Source organism: Aquarana catesbeiana, linkage group LG10, assembly GCF_042186555.1.
Source record: "Aquarana catesbeiana isolate 2022-GZ linkage group LG10, ASM4218655v1, whole genome shotgun sequence".
Classification (NCBI taxonomy): Eukaryota; Metazoa; Chordata; class Amphibia; order Anura; family Ranidae; genus Aquarana; species Aquarana catesbeiana.
This window is the reverse complement of record NC_133333.1, coordinates 2,557,780-2,574,933: the sequence shown is the minus strand read 5'-3', so window position 1 is coordinate 2,574,933 and position 17,154 is coordinate 2,557,780. Positions and strand designations below refer to the sequence as shown.

General features: G+C 55.6%; 1 protein-coding gene across 1 annotated transcript in view; it reads right to left on the bottom strand.

The window, feature by feature from the left end:
- The window catches only part of USP48 (ubiquitin specific peptidase 48), a gene marked incomplete in the record, with an annotated part of 55,611 nt that extends 38,773 nt beyond the window's left edge, over positions 1-16,838 (bottom strand). Inside the window, 2 exon segments of the mRNA XM_073601465.1 lie at positions 1-20; positions 16,645-16,838. Coding sequence (XP_073457566.1) covers positions 1-20; positions 16,645-16,778 — 154 coding nt within the window.
- Between the last annotated feature and the right edge of the window lie 316 nt (positions 16,839-17,154).

Sequence of the window (17,154 nt, the reverse complement as noted above, 5' to 3'; positions counted from 1 at the left end):
GATTCCCCTTACAGTTCCTCCTATAGAAAGAGAGACGGTCACTATATAGAGAGAAGAGGGGGGGGGGGGGTCACTATATAGAGAGAAGAGGAGGGGGGGGGGGAGAGGTCACTATATAGAGAGAAGAGGAGGGGGGGGGGAGGAGGTCACTATATAGAGAGAAGAGGAGGGGGGGGAGGAGAGGTCACTATATAGAGAGAAGAGGAGGGGGGGGGAGGAGGTCACTATATAGAGAGAAGAGGAGGGGGGGGGGAGGTCACTATATAGAGAGAAGAGGAGGGGGGGGGGAGAGGTCACTATATAGAGAGAAGAGGGGGGGGGGAGAGAGGTCACTATATAGAGAGAAGAGGGGGGGGGAGAGAGGTCACTATATAGAGAGAAGGGGGGGGAGGAGAGGTCACTATATAGAGAGAAGAGGAGGGGGGGTGGGAGGAGAGGTCACTATATAGAGAGAAGAGGAGGGGGGGGGGTGGGAGGAGAGGTCACTATATAGAGAGAAGAGGAGGGGGGGGTGGGAGGAGAGGTCACTATATAGAGAGAAGAGGAAGGGAGGGGGGGAGGAGAGGTCACTATATAGAGAGAAGAGGAGGGGGGGAGGAGGAGAGGTCACTATATAGAGAGAAGGGGGGGGGGGGGGAGGAGGAGAGGTCACTATATAGAGAGAAGAGGGGGGGGGGGAGGAGGAGAGGTCACTATATAGAGAGAAGAGGAGGGGGGGGGGGGAGAGGTCACTATATAGAGAGAAGAGGAAGGAGGGGGGGGAGAGGTCACTATATAGAGAGAAGAGGAGGGGGGAGGGAGAGAGGTCACTATATAGAGAGAAGAGGGGGGGGGGAGGAGAGGTCACTATATAGAGAGAAGAGGAGGGGGGGGGAGGGAGGAGAGGTCACTATATAGAGAGAAGAGGAGGGGGGGGGGAGGAGGAGAGGTCACTATATAGAGAGAAGAGGAGGGGGGGGGGGAGGGAGGAGAGGTCACTATATAGAGAGAAGAGGAGGGGGGGGAGGAGAGGTCACTATATAGAGAGAAGAGGAGGGGGGGGGGAGGAGAGGTCACTATATAGAGAGAAGAGGAGGGGGGGGGAGGAGAGGTCACTATATAGAGAGAAGAGGGGGGGGGGAGGAGAGGTCACTATATAGAGAGAAGAGGAGGGGGGGGGAGGGAGGAGAGGTCACTATATAGAGAGAAGAGGAGGGGGGGGGGGAGGAGAGGTCACTATATAGAGAGAAGAGGAGGGGGGGGGGGTCACTATATAGAGAGAAGAGGAGGGGGGGGGGGAGGAGAGGTCACTATATAGAGAGAAGAGGAGGGGGGGGAGGGGAGAGGTCACTATATAGAGAGAAGAGGAGGGGGGGAGGGGAGAGGTCACTATATAGAGAGAAGAGGAGGGGGGGAGGAGAGGTCACTATATAGAGAGAAGAGGGGGGGGGGGAGGAGAGGTCACTATATAGAGAGAAGAGGAGGGGGGGGGGGAGGAGAGGTCACTATATAGAGAGAAGAGGAGGGGGGGAGGGAGGAGAGGTCACTATATAGAGAGAAGAGGAGGGGGGGGGAGGGAGGAGAGGTCACTATATAGAGAGAAGAGGGGGGGGGGGGAGGAGGAGAGGTCACTATATAGAGAGAAGAGGAGGGGGGTGGGAGGAGAGGTCACTATATAGAGAGAAGAGGAGGGGGGGAGGAGGAGAGGTCACTATATAGAGAGAAGGGGGGGGGGGAGGAGAGGTCACTATATAGAGAGAAGAGGAGGGGGGGGAGGAGAGGTCACTATATAGAGAGAAGAGGGGGGGGTGGGAGGAGAGGTCACTATATAGAGAGAAGAGGAGGGGGGGAGGAGAGGTCACTATATAGAGAGAAGAGGGGGGGGGGAGGAGAGGTCACTATATAGAGAGAAGAGGAGGGGGGGGGGAGGAGAGGTCACTATATAGAGAGAAGAGGAGGGGGGGGGAGGAGAGGTCACTATATAGAGAGAAGAGGAAGGGGGGGGGGGGAGGAGAGGTCACTATATAGAGAGAAGAGGAGGAGGGGGGGGGGAGAGGTCACTATATAGAGAGAAGAGAGGAGGGGGGGAGGGAGGAGAGGTCACTATATAGAGAGAAGAGGGGGGGGGGAGGAGGAGAGGTCACTATATAGAGAGAAGAGGGGGGGGGGAGGAGGAGAGGTCACTATATAGAGAGAAGAGGGGGGGGGGGGGGGAGGAGGAGAGGTCACTATATAGAGAGAAGAGGGGGGGGGGAGGGAGGAGAGGTCACTATATAGAGAGAAGAGGAGGGGGGGAGGAGGAGAGGTCACTATATAGAGAGAAGAGGAGGGGGGGAGGAGGAGAGGTCACTATATAGAGAGAAGAGGAGGGGGGGGGGGGAGGAGAGGTCACTATATAGAGAGAAGAGGAGGGGGGGGGAGGAGAGGTCACTATATAGAGAGAAGAGGAGGGGGGGGGGGAGAGGTCACTATATAGAGAGAAGAGGAGGGGGGGGGGAGGAGAGGTCACTATATAGAGAGAAGAGGAGGGGGGAGGGAGGAGAGGTCACTATATAGAGAGAAGAGGGGGGGGGGGGGAGGAGAGGTCACTATATAGAGAGAAGAGGAGGGGGGGGGAGGAGAGGTCACTATATAGAGAGAAGAGGAGGGGGGGGGGGGAGAGGTCACTATATAGAGAGAAGAGGAGGGGGGGTGGGAGGAGAGGTCACTATATAGAGAGAAGAGGAGGGGGGGGGGGAGGAGAGGTCACTATATAGAGAGAAGAGGGGGGGGGGGCCCATATATAGAGAGAAGAGGAGGGGGGGGGGGGAGAGGTCACTATATAGAGAGAAGAGGAGGGGGGGAGGAGGAGAGGTCACTATATAGAGAGAAGAGGGGGGGGGGCCCCTATATAGAGAGAAGAGGAGGAGGGGGGGGGGAGAGGTCACTATATAGAGAGAAGAGGAGGGGGGGGGAGAGAGGAGAGGTCACTATATAGAGAGAAGAGGAGGAGGGGGGGGAGAGGTCACTATATAGAGAGAAGAGGAGGGGGGGGGGAGGAGAGGTCACTATATAGAGAGAAGAGGAGGGGGGGAGGAGGAGAGGTCACTATATAGAGAGAAGAGGGGGGGGGGGAGGAGAGGTCACTATATAGAGAGAAGAGGGGGGGGGGGGAGGAGAGGTCACTATATAGAGAGAAGAGGAGGGGGGGGAGGAGAGGTCACTATATAGAGAGAAGAGGAGGGGGGAGGGGGAGGAGAGGTCACTATATAGAGAGAAGAGGGGGGGGGGGGGGAGGAGAGGTCACTATATAGAGAGAAGAGGTCACTATATAGAGAGAAGAGGGGGGGGGGGGGAGGAGGAGAGGTCACTATATAGAGAGAAGAGGAGGGGGGGGAGGAGAGGTCACTATATAGAGAGAAGAGGAGGGGGGGGGGGAGGAGAGGTCACTATATAGAGAGAAGAGGAGGAGGGGGGAGGAGAGGTCACTATATAGAGAGAAGGAGGAGGGGGGGGAGGAGAGGTCACTATATAGAGAGAAGAGGAGGGGGGGAGGAGGAGAGGTCACTATATAGAGAGAAGAGGAGGGGGAGGGAGGAGAGGTCACTATATAGAGAGAAGAGAGGGGGGGGGTGGGAGGAGAGGTCACTATATAGAGAGAAGAGGGGGGGGGGAGGGAGGAGAGGTCACTATATAGAGAGAAGAGGAGGGGGGGGAGGAGAGGTCACTATATAGAGAGAAGAGGAGGGGGGGGAGGAGAGGTCACTATATAGAGAGAGAGGGGGGGGGGGGGAGGAGAGGTCACTATATAGAGAGAAGAGGAGGGGGGGGGGGGAGGAGAGGTCACTATATAGAGAGAAGAGGAGGGGGGGGGGAGGAGAGGTCACTATATAGAGAGAAGAGGAGGGGGGGGGGGGAGGAGAGGTCACTATATAGAGAGAAGAGGAGGGGGGGAGGGAGGAGAGGTCACTATATAGAGAGAAGAGGGGGGGGGGGGAGGAGAGGTCACTATATAGAGAGAAGAGGAGGGGGGGGAGGAGAGGTCACTATATAGAGAGAAGAGGGGGGGGGGGGAGGAGAGGTCACTATATAGAGAGAAGAGGAGGGGGGGAGGAGAGGTCACTATATAGAGAGAAGAGGGGGGGGGTGGGAGGAGAGGTCACTATATAGAGAGAAGAGGAGGGGGGGGAGGAGAGGTCACTATATAGAGAGAAGAGGAGGGGGGGTGGGAGGAGAGGTCACTATATAGAGAGAAGAGGAGGGGGGGGGGAGGAGAGGTCACTATATAGAGAGAAGAGGGGGGGGGTGGGAGGAGAGGTCACTATATAGAGAGAAGAGGAGGGGGGGGGGGGAGGAGAGGTCACTATATAGAGAGAAGAGGAGGGGGGGGGGAGGAGAGGTCACTATATAGAGAGAAGAGGAGGAGGGGGGGGGAGAGGTCACTATATAGAGAGAAGAGGAGGAGGGGGGGGAGAGGTCACTATATAGAGAGAAGAGGAGGGGGGGGAGGAGGAGAGGTCACTATATAGAGAGAAGAGGAGGGGGGAGGGAGGAGAGGTCACTATATAGAGAGAAGAGGGGGGGGGGTGGGAGGAGAGGTCACTATATAGAGAGAAGAGGGGGGGGGAGGGAGGAGAGGTCACTATATAGAGAGAAGAGGAGGGGGGGGAGGAGAGGTCACTATATAGAGAGAAGAGGGGGGGGGGTGGGAGGAGAGGTCACTATATAGAGAGAAGAGGAGGGGGGGGGAGGAGAGGTCACTATATAGAGAGAAGAGGGGGGGGGGGGAGGAGAGGTCACTATATAGAGAGAAGAGGAGGGGGGGGGAGGAGAGGTCACTATATAGAGAGAAGAGGAGGGGGGAGGGGGGAGGAGAGGTCACTATATAGAGAGAAGAGGAGGAGGGGGGGGGGGGGAGGAGAGGTCACTATATAGAGAGAAGAAGAGGAGGGGGGGGGGAGGAGAGGTCACTATATAGAGAGAAGAGGGGGGGGGAGGAGGAGAGGTCACTATATAGAGAGAAGAGGGGGGGGGGGGAGGAGAGGTCACTATATAGAGAGAAGAGGAGGGGGGGGGGAGGAGAGGTCACTATATAGAGAGAAGAGGGGGGGGGGGAGGAGGAGAGGTCACTATATAGAGAGAAGAGGAGGGGGAGGAGGAGGAGAGGTCACTATATAGAGAGAAGAGGAGGGGGGAGGAGGAGAGGTCACTATATAGAGAGAAGAGGAGGGGGGGAGGAGGAGAGGTCACTATATAGAGAGAAGAGGAGGGGGGGAGGGGAGAGGTCACTATATAGAGAGAAGAGGAGGGGGGGGGAGAGAGGTCACTATATAGAGAGAAGAGGAGGGGGGGGAGAGGTCACTATATAGAGAGAAGAGGAGGAGGGGGGGGGGAGAGGTCACTATATAGAGAGAAGAGGAGGGGGGAGGGAGGAGAGGTCACTATATAGAGAGAAGAGGGGGGGGGGGGAGAGGTCACTATATAGAGAGAAGAGGAGGGGGGGGAGGAGAGGTCACTATATAGAGAGAAGAGGAGGGGGGGGGGGGAGGAGAGGTCACTATATAGAGAGAAGAGGAGGGGGGGGGGGAGGAGAGGTCACTATATAGAGAGAAGAGGGGGGGGGGGGGAGAGGTCACTATATAGAGAGAAGAGGAGGGGGGGGAGGAGGAGAGGTCACTATATAGAGAGAAGAGGAGGGGGGGAGGGAGGAGAGGTCACTATATAGAGAGAAGAGGGGGGGGGGGGGAGGAGAGGTCACTATATAGAGAGAAGAGGAGGGGGGGAGGGAGGAGAGGTCACTATATAGAGAGAAGAGGAGGGGGGGGGAGAGGTCACTATATAGAGAGAAGAGGAGGGGGGGGGGAGAGGTCACTATATAGAGAGAAGAGGGGGGGGGGAGGAGAGGTCACTATATAGAGAGAAGAGGGGGGGGGGGGAGGAGAGGTCACTATATAGAGAGAAGAGGAGGGGGGGGGGGGGAGAGGTCACTATATAGAGAGAAGAGGGGGGGGGGAGGAGAGGTCACTATATAGAGAGAAGAGGAGGGGGGGAGGAGGAGAGGTCACTATATAGAGAGAAGAGGGGGGGGGGGGGAGGAGAGGTCACTATATAGAGAGAAGAGGAGGGGGGGGGGGAGGGAGGAGAGGTCACTATATAGAGAGAAGAGGAGGGGGGGGGAGGAGAGGTCACTATATAGAGAGAAGAGGAGGGGGGGGAGGAGAGGTCACTATATAGAGAGAAGAGGAGGAGGGGGGGGGGGGGGAGAGGTCACTATATAGAGAGAAGAGGAGGGGGGGGGGGAGGAGAGGTCACTATATAGAGAGAAGAGGGGGGGGGGGAGGAGAGGTCACTATATAGAGAGAAGAGGAGGGGGGGGGGGGAGAGGTCACTATATAGAGAGAAGAGGAGGGGGGGAGGGAGGAGAGGTCACTATATAGAGAGAAGAGGGGGGGGGGAGGAGGAGAGGTCACTATATAGAGAGAAGAGGAGGGGGGGGGAGGAGAGGTCACTATATAGAGAGAAGAGGGGGGGGGAGGAGGAGAGGTCACTATATAGAGAGAAGAGGAGGGGGGGGAGGAGGAGAGGTCACTATATAGAGAGAAGAGGGGGGGGGGAGGAGAGGTCACTATATAGAGAGAAGAGGAGGAGGGGGGGGGGGGGGAGAGGTCACTATATAGAGAGAAGAGGAGGGGGGGGGGGAGGAGAGGTCACTATATAGAGAGAAGAGGGGGGGGGGGAGGAGAGGTCACTATATAGAGAGAAGAGGAGGGGGGGGAGGAGAGGTCACTATATAGAGAGAAGAGGAGGAGGGGGGGGGGGGGGGGAGAGGTCACTATATAGAGAGAAGAGGAGGGGGGGGGAGGAGAGGTCACTATATAGAGAGAAGAGGGGGGGGGGAGGGAGAGGTCACTATATAGAGAGAAGAGGAGGGGGGGGGAGAGGTCACTATATAGAGAGAAGAGGAGGGGGGGAGGGAGGAGAGGTCACTATATAGAGAGAAGAGGGGGGGGGGAGGAGGAGAGGTCACTATATAGAGAGAAGAGGAGGGGGGGGAGGAGGAGAGGTCACTATATAGAGAGAAGAGGGGGGGGGAGGAGGAGAGGTCACTATATAGAGAGAAGAGGAGGGGGGGGAGGAGGAGAGGTCACTATATAGAGAGAAGAGGAGGGGGGGGGGAGAGGTCACTATATAGAGAGAAGAGGGGGGGGGGGGAGGAGAGGTCACTATATAGAGAGAAGAGGGGGGGGGGGGGAGGAGAGGTCACTATATAGAGAGAAGAGGGGGGGGGGAGGAGGAGAGGTCACTATATAGAGAGAAGAGGAGGAGGGGGGGAGGAGAGGTCACTATATAGAGAGAAGAGGGGGGGGGGGAGGAGAGGTCACTATATAGAGAGAAGAGGAGGGGGGGGAGGAGGAGAGGTCACTATATAGAGAGAAGAGGAGGGGGGGGGGGAGAGGTCACTATATAGAGAGAAGAGGGGGGGGGGGAGGAGAGGTCACTATATAGAGAGAAGAGGGGGGGGGGGAGGAGGAGAGGTCACTATATAGAGAGAAGAGGAGGGGGGGGGAGGAGAGGTCACTATATAGAGAGAAGAGGAGGGGGGGAGGGAGGAGAGGTCACTATATAGAGAGAAGAGGAGGGGGGGAGGGAGGAGAGGTCACTATATAGAGAGAAGAGGAGGGGGAGGGAGGAGAGGTCACTATATAGAGAGAGAGGAGGGGGGGAGGAGGAGAGGTCACTATATAGAGAGAAGAGGAGGGGGGGAGGGAGAGGTCACTATATAGAGAGAAGAGGAGGGGGGGGAGGAGGAGAGGTCACTATATAGAGAAGAGGAGGGGGGGAGGGAGAGGTCACTATATAGAGAGAAGAGGGGGAGAGGGAGGAGAGGTCACTATATAGAGAGAAGAGGAGGGGGGGGGGGAGAGGTCACTATATAGAGAGAAGAGGAGGGGGGGGGAGAGAGAGGTCACTATATAGAGAGAAGGGGGGGGGGGAGGAGGAGAGGTCACTATATAGAGAGAAGGAGGAGGGGGGGGGAGAGAGGTCACTATATAGAGAGAAGAGGAGGGGGGGGAGAGAGAGGTCACTATATAGAGAGAAGAGGAGGGGGGGGGGAGGAGAGGTCACTATATAGAGAGAAGAGGGGGGGGGGAGGGAGGAGAGGTCACTATATAGAGAGAAGAGGAGGGGGGGAGGAGAGGTCACTATATAGAGAGAAGAGGAGGGGGGGGGGAGAGGTCACTATATAGAGAGAAGAGGAGGGGGGGAGGAGGAGAGGTCACTATATAGAGAGAAGAGGAGGGGGGGAGGGAGGAGAGGTCACTATATAGAGAGAAGAGGGGGGGGGGGGAGGAGAGGTCACTATATAGAGAGAAGAGGAGGGGGGGGAGGAGAGGTCACTATATAGAGAGAAGAGGAGGGAGGAGGGGAAGGAATGACAGTTGCACACACAGATGATGGGGGGAGGGGAAGGAATGACAGTTGCACACACAGATGATGGGGGGAGGGGAAGGAATGACAGTTGCACACACAGATGATGGGGGGGGAGGGGAAGGAATGACAGTTGCACACACAGATGATGGGGGGAGGGGAAGGAATGACAGTTGCACACACAGATGATGGGGGAGGGGAAGGAATGACAGTTGCACACACAGATGATGATGGGGGAGGGGAAGGAATGACAGTTGCACACACAGATGATGGGGGAGGGGAAGGAATGACAGTTGCACACACAGATGATGGGGGAGGGGAAGGAATGACAGTTGCACACACAGATGATGGGGGAGGGGAAGGAATGACAGTTGCACACACAGATGATGGAGGAGGGGGAAGGAATGACAGTTGCACACACAGATGATGGGGGGAGGGGAAGGAATGACAGTTGCACACACAGATGATGATGGGGGGAGGGGAAGGAATGACAGTTGCACACACAGATGATGGGGGGAGGGGAAGGAATGACAGTTGCACACACAGATGATGATGGGGGGAGGGGAAGGAATGACAGTTGCACACACAGATGATGATGGGGGGAGGGGAAGGAATGACAGTTGCACACACAGATGATGATGGGGGAGGGGAAGGAATGACAGTTGCACACACAGATGATGGGGGAGGGGAAGGAATGACAGTTGCACACACAGATGATGGGGGGAGGGGAAGGAATGACAGTTGCACACACAGATGATGGGGGGAGGGGAAGGAATGACAGTTGCACACACAGATGATGGGGGGAGGGGAAGGAATGACAGTTGCACACACAGATGATGATGGGGGGAGGGGAAGGAATGACAGTTGCACACACAGATGATGGGGGGAGGGGAAGGAATGACAGTTGCACACACAGATGATGGGGGAGGGGAAGGAATGACAGTTGCACACACAGATGATGATGGGGGAGGGGAGGGAATGACAGTTGCACACACAGATGATGATGGGGGGAGGGGAAGGAATGACAGTTGCACACACAGATGATGGGGGGAGGGGAAGGAATGACAGTTGCACACACAGATGATGATGGGGGGAGGGGAAGGAATGACAGTTGCACACACAGATGATGGGGGAGGGGAAGGAATGACAGTTGCACACACAGATGATGATGGGGGGAGGGGAAGGAATGACAGTTGCACACACAGATGATGGGGGAGGGGAAGGAATGACAGTTGCACACACACAGATGATGGGGGAGGGGAAGGAATGACAGTTGCACACACAGATGATGGGGGGAGGGGAAGGAATGACAGTTGCACACACAGATGATGGGGGAGGGGAAGGAATGACAGTTGCACACACAGATGATGGGGGGGGGAAGGAATGACAGTTGCACACACAGATGATGGGGGGAGGGGAAGGAATGACAGTTGCACACACAGATGATGGGGGGAGGGGAAGGAATGACAGTTGCACACACAGATGATGATGGGGGAGGGGAAGGAATGACAGTTGCACACACAGATGATGGGGGAGGGGAAGGAATGACAGTTGCACACACAGATGATGATGGGGGGAGGGGAAGGAATGACAGTTGCACACACAGATGATGGGGGGGAGGGGAAGGAATGACAGTTGCACACACAGATGATGGGGGAGGGGAAGGAATGACAGTTGCACACACAGATGATGGGGGGAGGGGAAGGAATGACAGTTGCACACACAGATGATGGGGGGAGGGGAAGGAATGACAGTTGCACACACAGATGATGATGGGGGGAGGGGAAGGAATGACAGTTGCACACACAGATGATGGGGGAGGGGAAGGAATGACAGTTGCACACACAGATGATGATGGGGGGAGGGGAAGGAATGACAGTTGCACACACACAGATGATGGAGGAGGGGAAGGAATGACAGTTGCACACACAGATGATGATGGGGGAGGGGAAGGAATGACAGTTGCACACACAGATGATGATGGGGGGAGGGGAAGGAATGACAGTTGCACACACAGATGATGGGGGGAGGGGAAGGAATGACAGTTGCACACACAGATGATGGAGGAGGGGAAGGAATGACAGTTGCACACACAGATGATGATGGGGGAGGGGAAGGAATGACAGTTGCACACACAGATGATGGGGGAGGGGAAGGAATGACAGTTGCACACACAGATGATGGGGGGAGGGGAAGGAATGACAGTTGCACACACAGATGATGGAGGAGGGGAAGGAATGACAGTTGCACACACAGATGATGGGGGAGGGGAAGGAATGACAGTTGCACACACAGATGATGGGGGGAGGGGAAGGAATGACAGTTGCACACACAGATGATGGGGGAGGGGAAGGAATGACAGTTGCACACACAGATGATGGGGGGAGGGGAAGGAATGACAGTTGCACACACAGATGATGGGGGGAGGGGAAGGAATGACAGTTGCACACACAGATGATGATGGGGGAGGGGAAGGAATGACAGTTGCACACACAGATGATGGGGGGAGGGGAAGGAATGACAGTTGCACACACACAGATGATGATGGGGGGAGGGGAAGGAATGACAGTTGCACACACAGATGATGATGGGGGAGGGGAAGGAATGACAGTTGCACACACAGATGATGATGGGGGAGGGGAAGGAATGACAGTTGCACACAGATGATGGGGGAGGGGAAGGAATGACAGTTGCACACACAGATGATGGGTGAGGGGAAGGAATGACAGTTGCACACACAGATGATGGGGGGAGGGGAAGGAATGACAGTTGCACACACAGATGATGATGGGGGAGGGGAAGGAATGACAGTTGCACACACAGATGATGATGGGGGAGGGGAAGGAATGACAGTTGCACACACAGATGATGATGGGGGAGGGGAAGGAATGACAGTTGCACACACAGATGATGATGGGGGAGGGGAAGGAATGACAGTTGCACACACAGATGATGGAGGAGGGGAAGGAATGACAGTTGCACACACAGATGATGGAGGAGGGGAAGGAATGACAGTTGCACACACAGATGATGGAGGAGGGGAAGGAATGACAGTTGCACACACAGATGATGATGGGGGAGGGGAAGGAATGACAGTTGCACACACAGATGATGATGGGGGAGGGGAAGGAATGACAGTTGCACACACAGATGATGGGGGGAGGGGAAGGAATGACAGTTGCACACACAGATGATGGAGGAGGGGAAGGAATGACAGTTGCACACACAGATGATGGGGGGAGGGGAAGGAATGACAGTTGCACACACAGATGATGGGGGGAGGGGAAGGAATGACAGTTGCACACACAGATGATGATGGGGGGAGGGGAAGGAATGACAGTTGCACACACAGATGATGATGGGGGGGAGGGGAAGGAATGACAGTTGCACACACAGATGATGGGGGAGGGGAAGGAATGACAGTTGCACACACAGATGATGGGGGAGGGGAAGAAATGACAGTTGCACACACAGATGATGGGGGAGGGGAAGGAATGACAGTTGCACACACAGATGATGAGGGGGAGGGGAAGGAATGACAGTTGCACACACAGATGATGGGGGGAGGGGAAGGAATGACAGTTGCACACACAGATGATGGGGGGAGGGGAAGGAATGACAGTTGCACACACAGATGATGGAGGAGGGGAAGGAATGACAGTTGCACACACAGATGATGGGGGGAGGGGAAGGAATGACAGTTGCACACACAGATGATGGGGGGAGGGGAAGGAATGACAGTTGCACACACAGATGATGGGGGGGAGGGGAAGGAATGACAGTTGCACACACAGATGATGATGGGGGGAGGGGAAGGAATGACAGTTGCACACACAGATGATGATGGGGGGAGGGGAAGGAATGACAGTTGCACACACAGATGATGGGGGGAGGGGAAGGAATGACAGTTGCACACACAGATGATGGGGGAGGGGAAGGAATGACAGTTGCACACACAGATGATGATGGGGGAGGGGAAGGAATGACAGTTGCACACACAGATGATGATGGGGGAGGGGAAGGAATGACAGTTGCACACACAGATGATGGGGGGAGGGGAAGGAATGACAGTTGCACACACAGATGATGGAGGGAGGGGAAGGAATGACAGTTGCACACACAGATGATGGGGGGAGGGGAAGGAATGACAGTTGCACACACAGATGATGGGGGGAGGGGAAGGAATGACAGTTGCACACACAGATGATGATGGGGGGAGGGGGAAGGAATGACAGTTGCACACACAGATGATGGGGGAGGGGAAGGAATGACAGTTGCACACACAGATGATGGGGGAGGGGAAGGAATGACAGTTGCACACACAGATGATGATGGGGGGGAGGGGAAGGAATGACAGTTGCACACACAGATGATGGGGGGAGGGGAAGGAATGACAGTTGCACACACAGATGATGGGGGAGGGGAAGGAATGACAGTTGCACACACAGATGATGGGGGAGGGGAAGGAATGACAGTTGCACACACAGATGATGGGGGGAGGGGAAGGAATGACAGTTGCACACACAGATGATGGAGGGAGGGGAAGGAATGACAGTTGCACACACAGTGGGGGAGGGGAAGGAATGACAGTTGCACACACAGATGATGGAGGAGGGGAAGGAATGACAGTTGCACACACAGATGATGGGGGGAGGGGAAGGAATGACAGTTGCACACACAGATGATGGGGGGAGGGGAAGGAATGACAGTTGCACACACAGATGATGGGGGGGAGGGGAAGGAATGACAGTTGCACACACAGATGATGATGGGGGGAGGGGAAGGAATGACAGTTGCACACACAGATGATGGGGGGAGGGGAAGGAATGACAGTTGCACACACAGATGATGATGGGGGAGGGGAAGGAATGACAGTTGCACACACAGATGATGGGGGGAGGGGAAGGAATGACAGTTGCACACACAGATGATGATGGGGGAGGGGAAGGAATGACAGTTGCACACACAGATGATGATGGGGGAGGGGAAGGAATGACAGTTGCACACACAGATGATGATGGGGGAGGGGAAGGAATGACAGTTGCACACACAGATGATGGGGGGAGGGGAAGGAATGACAGTTGCACACACAGATGATGATGGGGGGAGGGGAAGGAATGACAGTTGCACACACAGATGATGGAGGAGGGGAAGGAATGACAGTTGCACACACAGATGATGATGGGGGGAGGGGAAGGAATGACAGTTGCACACACAGATGATGATGGGGGGAGGGGAAGGAATGACAGTTGCACACACAGATGATGGGGGGAGGGGAAGGAATGATAGTTGCACACACAGATGATGATGGGGGGAGGGGAAGGAATGACAGTTGCACACACAGATGATGGGTGAGGGGAAGGAATGACAGTTGCACACACAGATGATGGGGGGAGGGGAAGGAATGACAGTTGCACACACAGATGATGATGGGGGGAGGGGAAGGAATGACAGTTGCACACACAGATGATGATGGGGGGAGGGGAAGGAATGACAGTTGCACACACAGATGATGATGGGGGGAGGGGAAGGAATGACAGTTGCACACACACAGATGATGATGGGGGAGGGGAAGGAATGACAGTTGCACACACAGATGATGATGGGTGAGGGGAAGGAATGACAGTTGCACACACACAGATGATGGGGGAGGGGAAGGAATGACAGTTGCACACACAGATGATGATGGGTGAGGGGAAGGAATGACAGTTGCACACACAGATGATGATGGGGGGAGGGGAAGGAATGACAGTTGCACACACAGATGATGGGGGGGAGGGGAAGGAATGACAGTTGCACACACAGATGATGGGGGAGGGGAAGGAATGACAGTTGCACACACAGATGATGATGGGGGAGGGGAAGGAATGACAGTTGCACACACAGATGATGGGGGAGGGGAAGGAATGACAGTTGCACACACAGATGATGGGGGGAGGGGAAGGAATGACAGTTGCACACACAGATGATGGGGGAGGGGAAGGAATGACAGTTGCACACACAGATGATGATGGGGGGAGGGGAAGGAATGACAGTTGCACACACAGATGATGGGGGGAGGGGAAGGAATGACAGTTGCACACACAGATGATGGGGGAGGGGAAGGAATGACAGTTGCACACACAGATGATGGAGGAGGGGAAGGAATGACAGTTGCACACACAGATGATGATGGGGGAGGGGAAGGAATGACAGTTGCACACACAGATGATGATGGGGGGAGGGGAAGGAATGACAGTTGCACACACAGATGATGGGGGGAGGGGAAGGAATGACAGTTGCACACACAGATGATGGGGGAGGGGAAGGAATGACAGTTGCACACACAGATGATGGGGGGAGGGGAAGGAATGACAGTTGCACACACAGATGATGGGTGAGGGGAAGGAATGACAGTTGCACACACAGATGATGGGGGGAGGGGAAGGAATGACAGTTGCACACACACAGATGATGGGGGAGGGGAAGGAATGACAGTTGCACACACAGATGATGGGGGGAGGGGAAGGAATGACAGTTGCACACACAGATGATGGGGGGAGGGGAAGGAATGACAGTTGCACACACAGATGATGGGGGGAGGGGAAGGAATGACAGTTGCACACACAGATGATGATGGGGGGAGGGGAAGGAATGACAGTTGCACACACAGATGATGGGGGGAGGGGAAGGAATGACAGTTGCACACACAGATGATGGGTGAGGGGAAGGAATGACAGTTGCACACACAGATGATGGGGGGAGGGGAAGGAATGACAGTTGCACACACACAGATGATGGGGGAGGGGAAGGAATGACAGTTGCACACACAGATGATGGGGGGGAGGGGAAGGAATGACAGTTGCACACACAGATGATGGGGGGGAGGGGAAGGAATGACAGTTGCACACACAGATGATGGGGGGGAGGGGAAGGAATGACAGTTGCACACACAGATGATGGGGGGGAGGGGAAGGAATGACAGTTGCACACACAGATGATGGGGGGAGGGGAAGGAATGACAGTTGCACACACAGATGATGGGGGGAGGGGAAGGAATGACAGTTGCACACACACAGATGATGGGGGAGGGGAAGGAATGACAGTTGCACACACAGATGATGGGGGGAGGGGAAGGAATGACAGTTGCACACACAGATGATGGGGGAGGGGAAGGAATGACAGTTGCACACACAGATGATGATGGGGGGAGGGGAAGGAATGACAGTTGCACACACAGATGATGGGGGGAGGGGAAGGAATGACAGTTGCACACACAGATGATGGGGGGAGGGGAAGGAATGACAGTTGCACACACAGATGATGGGGGGAGGGGAAGGAATGACAGTTGCACACACAGATGATGGGTGAGGGGAAGGAATGACAGTTGCACACACAGATGATGGGGGGAGGGGAAGGAATGACAGTTGCACACACAGATGATGGGGGAGGGGAAGGAATGACAGTTGCACACACACAGATGATGGGGGAGGGGAAGGAATGACAGTTGCACACACACAGATGATGGGGGAGGGGAAGGAATGACAGTTGCACACACAGATGATGGGGGAGGGGAAGGAATGACAGTTGCACACACAGATGATGGGGGGAGGGGAAGGAATGACAGTTGCACACACAGATGATGGGGGAGGGGAAGGAATGACAGTTGCACACACAGATGATGGGGGGAGGGGAAGGAATGACAGTTGCACACACACAGATGATGGGGGAGGGGAAGGAATGACAGTTGCACACACACAGATGATGGGGGAGGGGAAGGAATGACAGTTGCACACACAGATGATGGGGGGAGGGGAAGGAATGACAGTTGCACACACAGATGATGGGGGAGGGGAAGGAATGACAGTTGCACACACAGATGATGGGGGGAGGGGAAGGAATGACAGTTGCACACACAGATGATGGGGGAGGGGAAGGAATGACAGTTGCACACACAGATGATGGGGGAGGGGAAGGAATGACAGTTGCACACACAGATGATGGGGGGAGGGGAAGGAATGACAGTTGCACACACAGATGATGGGGGAGGGGAAGGAATGACAGTTGCACACACAGATGATGGGGGGGAGGGGAAGGAATGACAGTTGCACACACAGATGATGGGGGAGGGGAAGGAATGACAGTTGCACACACAGATGATGGGGGAGGGGAAGGAATGACAGTTGCACACACAGATGATGGGGGAGGGGAAGGAATGACAGTTGCACACTCAGTAGAAGGCGGGAAGCCTCTCTCTCTCCCCTCCCCCTCTCTCACCGGCACACCCCCCGCACACACGGCTCTAGGAGGACTCGGTAGGCGGTCTCTATGTGTTCCCGGGTCACCTCCTCCGGGCGGACGGTGTCGGTCCATCTCCAGGCCGCCTTCTCCAGCTGGAGCCGGGGAGCCATAGCGGCCTGACAGACGACGGCTGCGCCTCACACGCACCAACCAGGCGGCGTCATGACGTACGGACATCGCGACCAATCGCAGGAGAGCGCGGGATGTGCTGACCCCGCCCACTAGCGAGGTGGGAAGTCCGACTGAGCGCGCCGAGAAAACGGGGCGGAGCTCAGAGTGGGTGAGTATAGGGCGGGGAGTGACTGAGGAGGAGGAAGAGGCGGGGCTAAGAGTGGGTGTGTCCTGAGACACTGACTGTCCAATCACTGTGTCATGTGATTATTGTGCGGGACTTTTCTGTCTTTGAGAAGGACCTGTAATGGGCGGGGTCTCATCTTATTTCCATAATTTGGTCCATAACAACGGTAACCAACGTGTTCTCGTCAC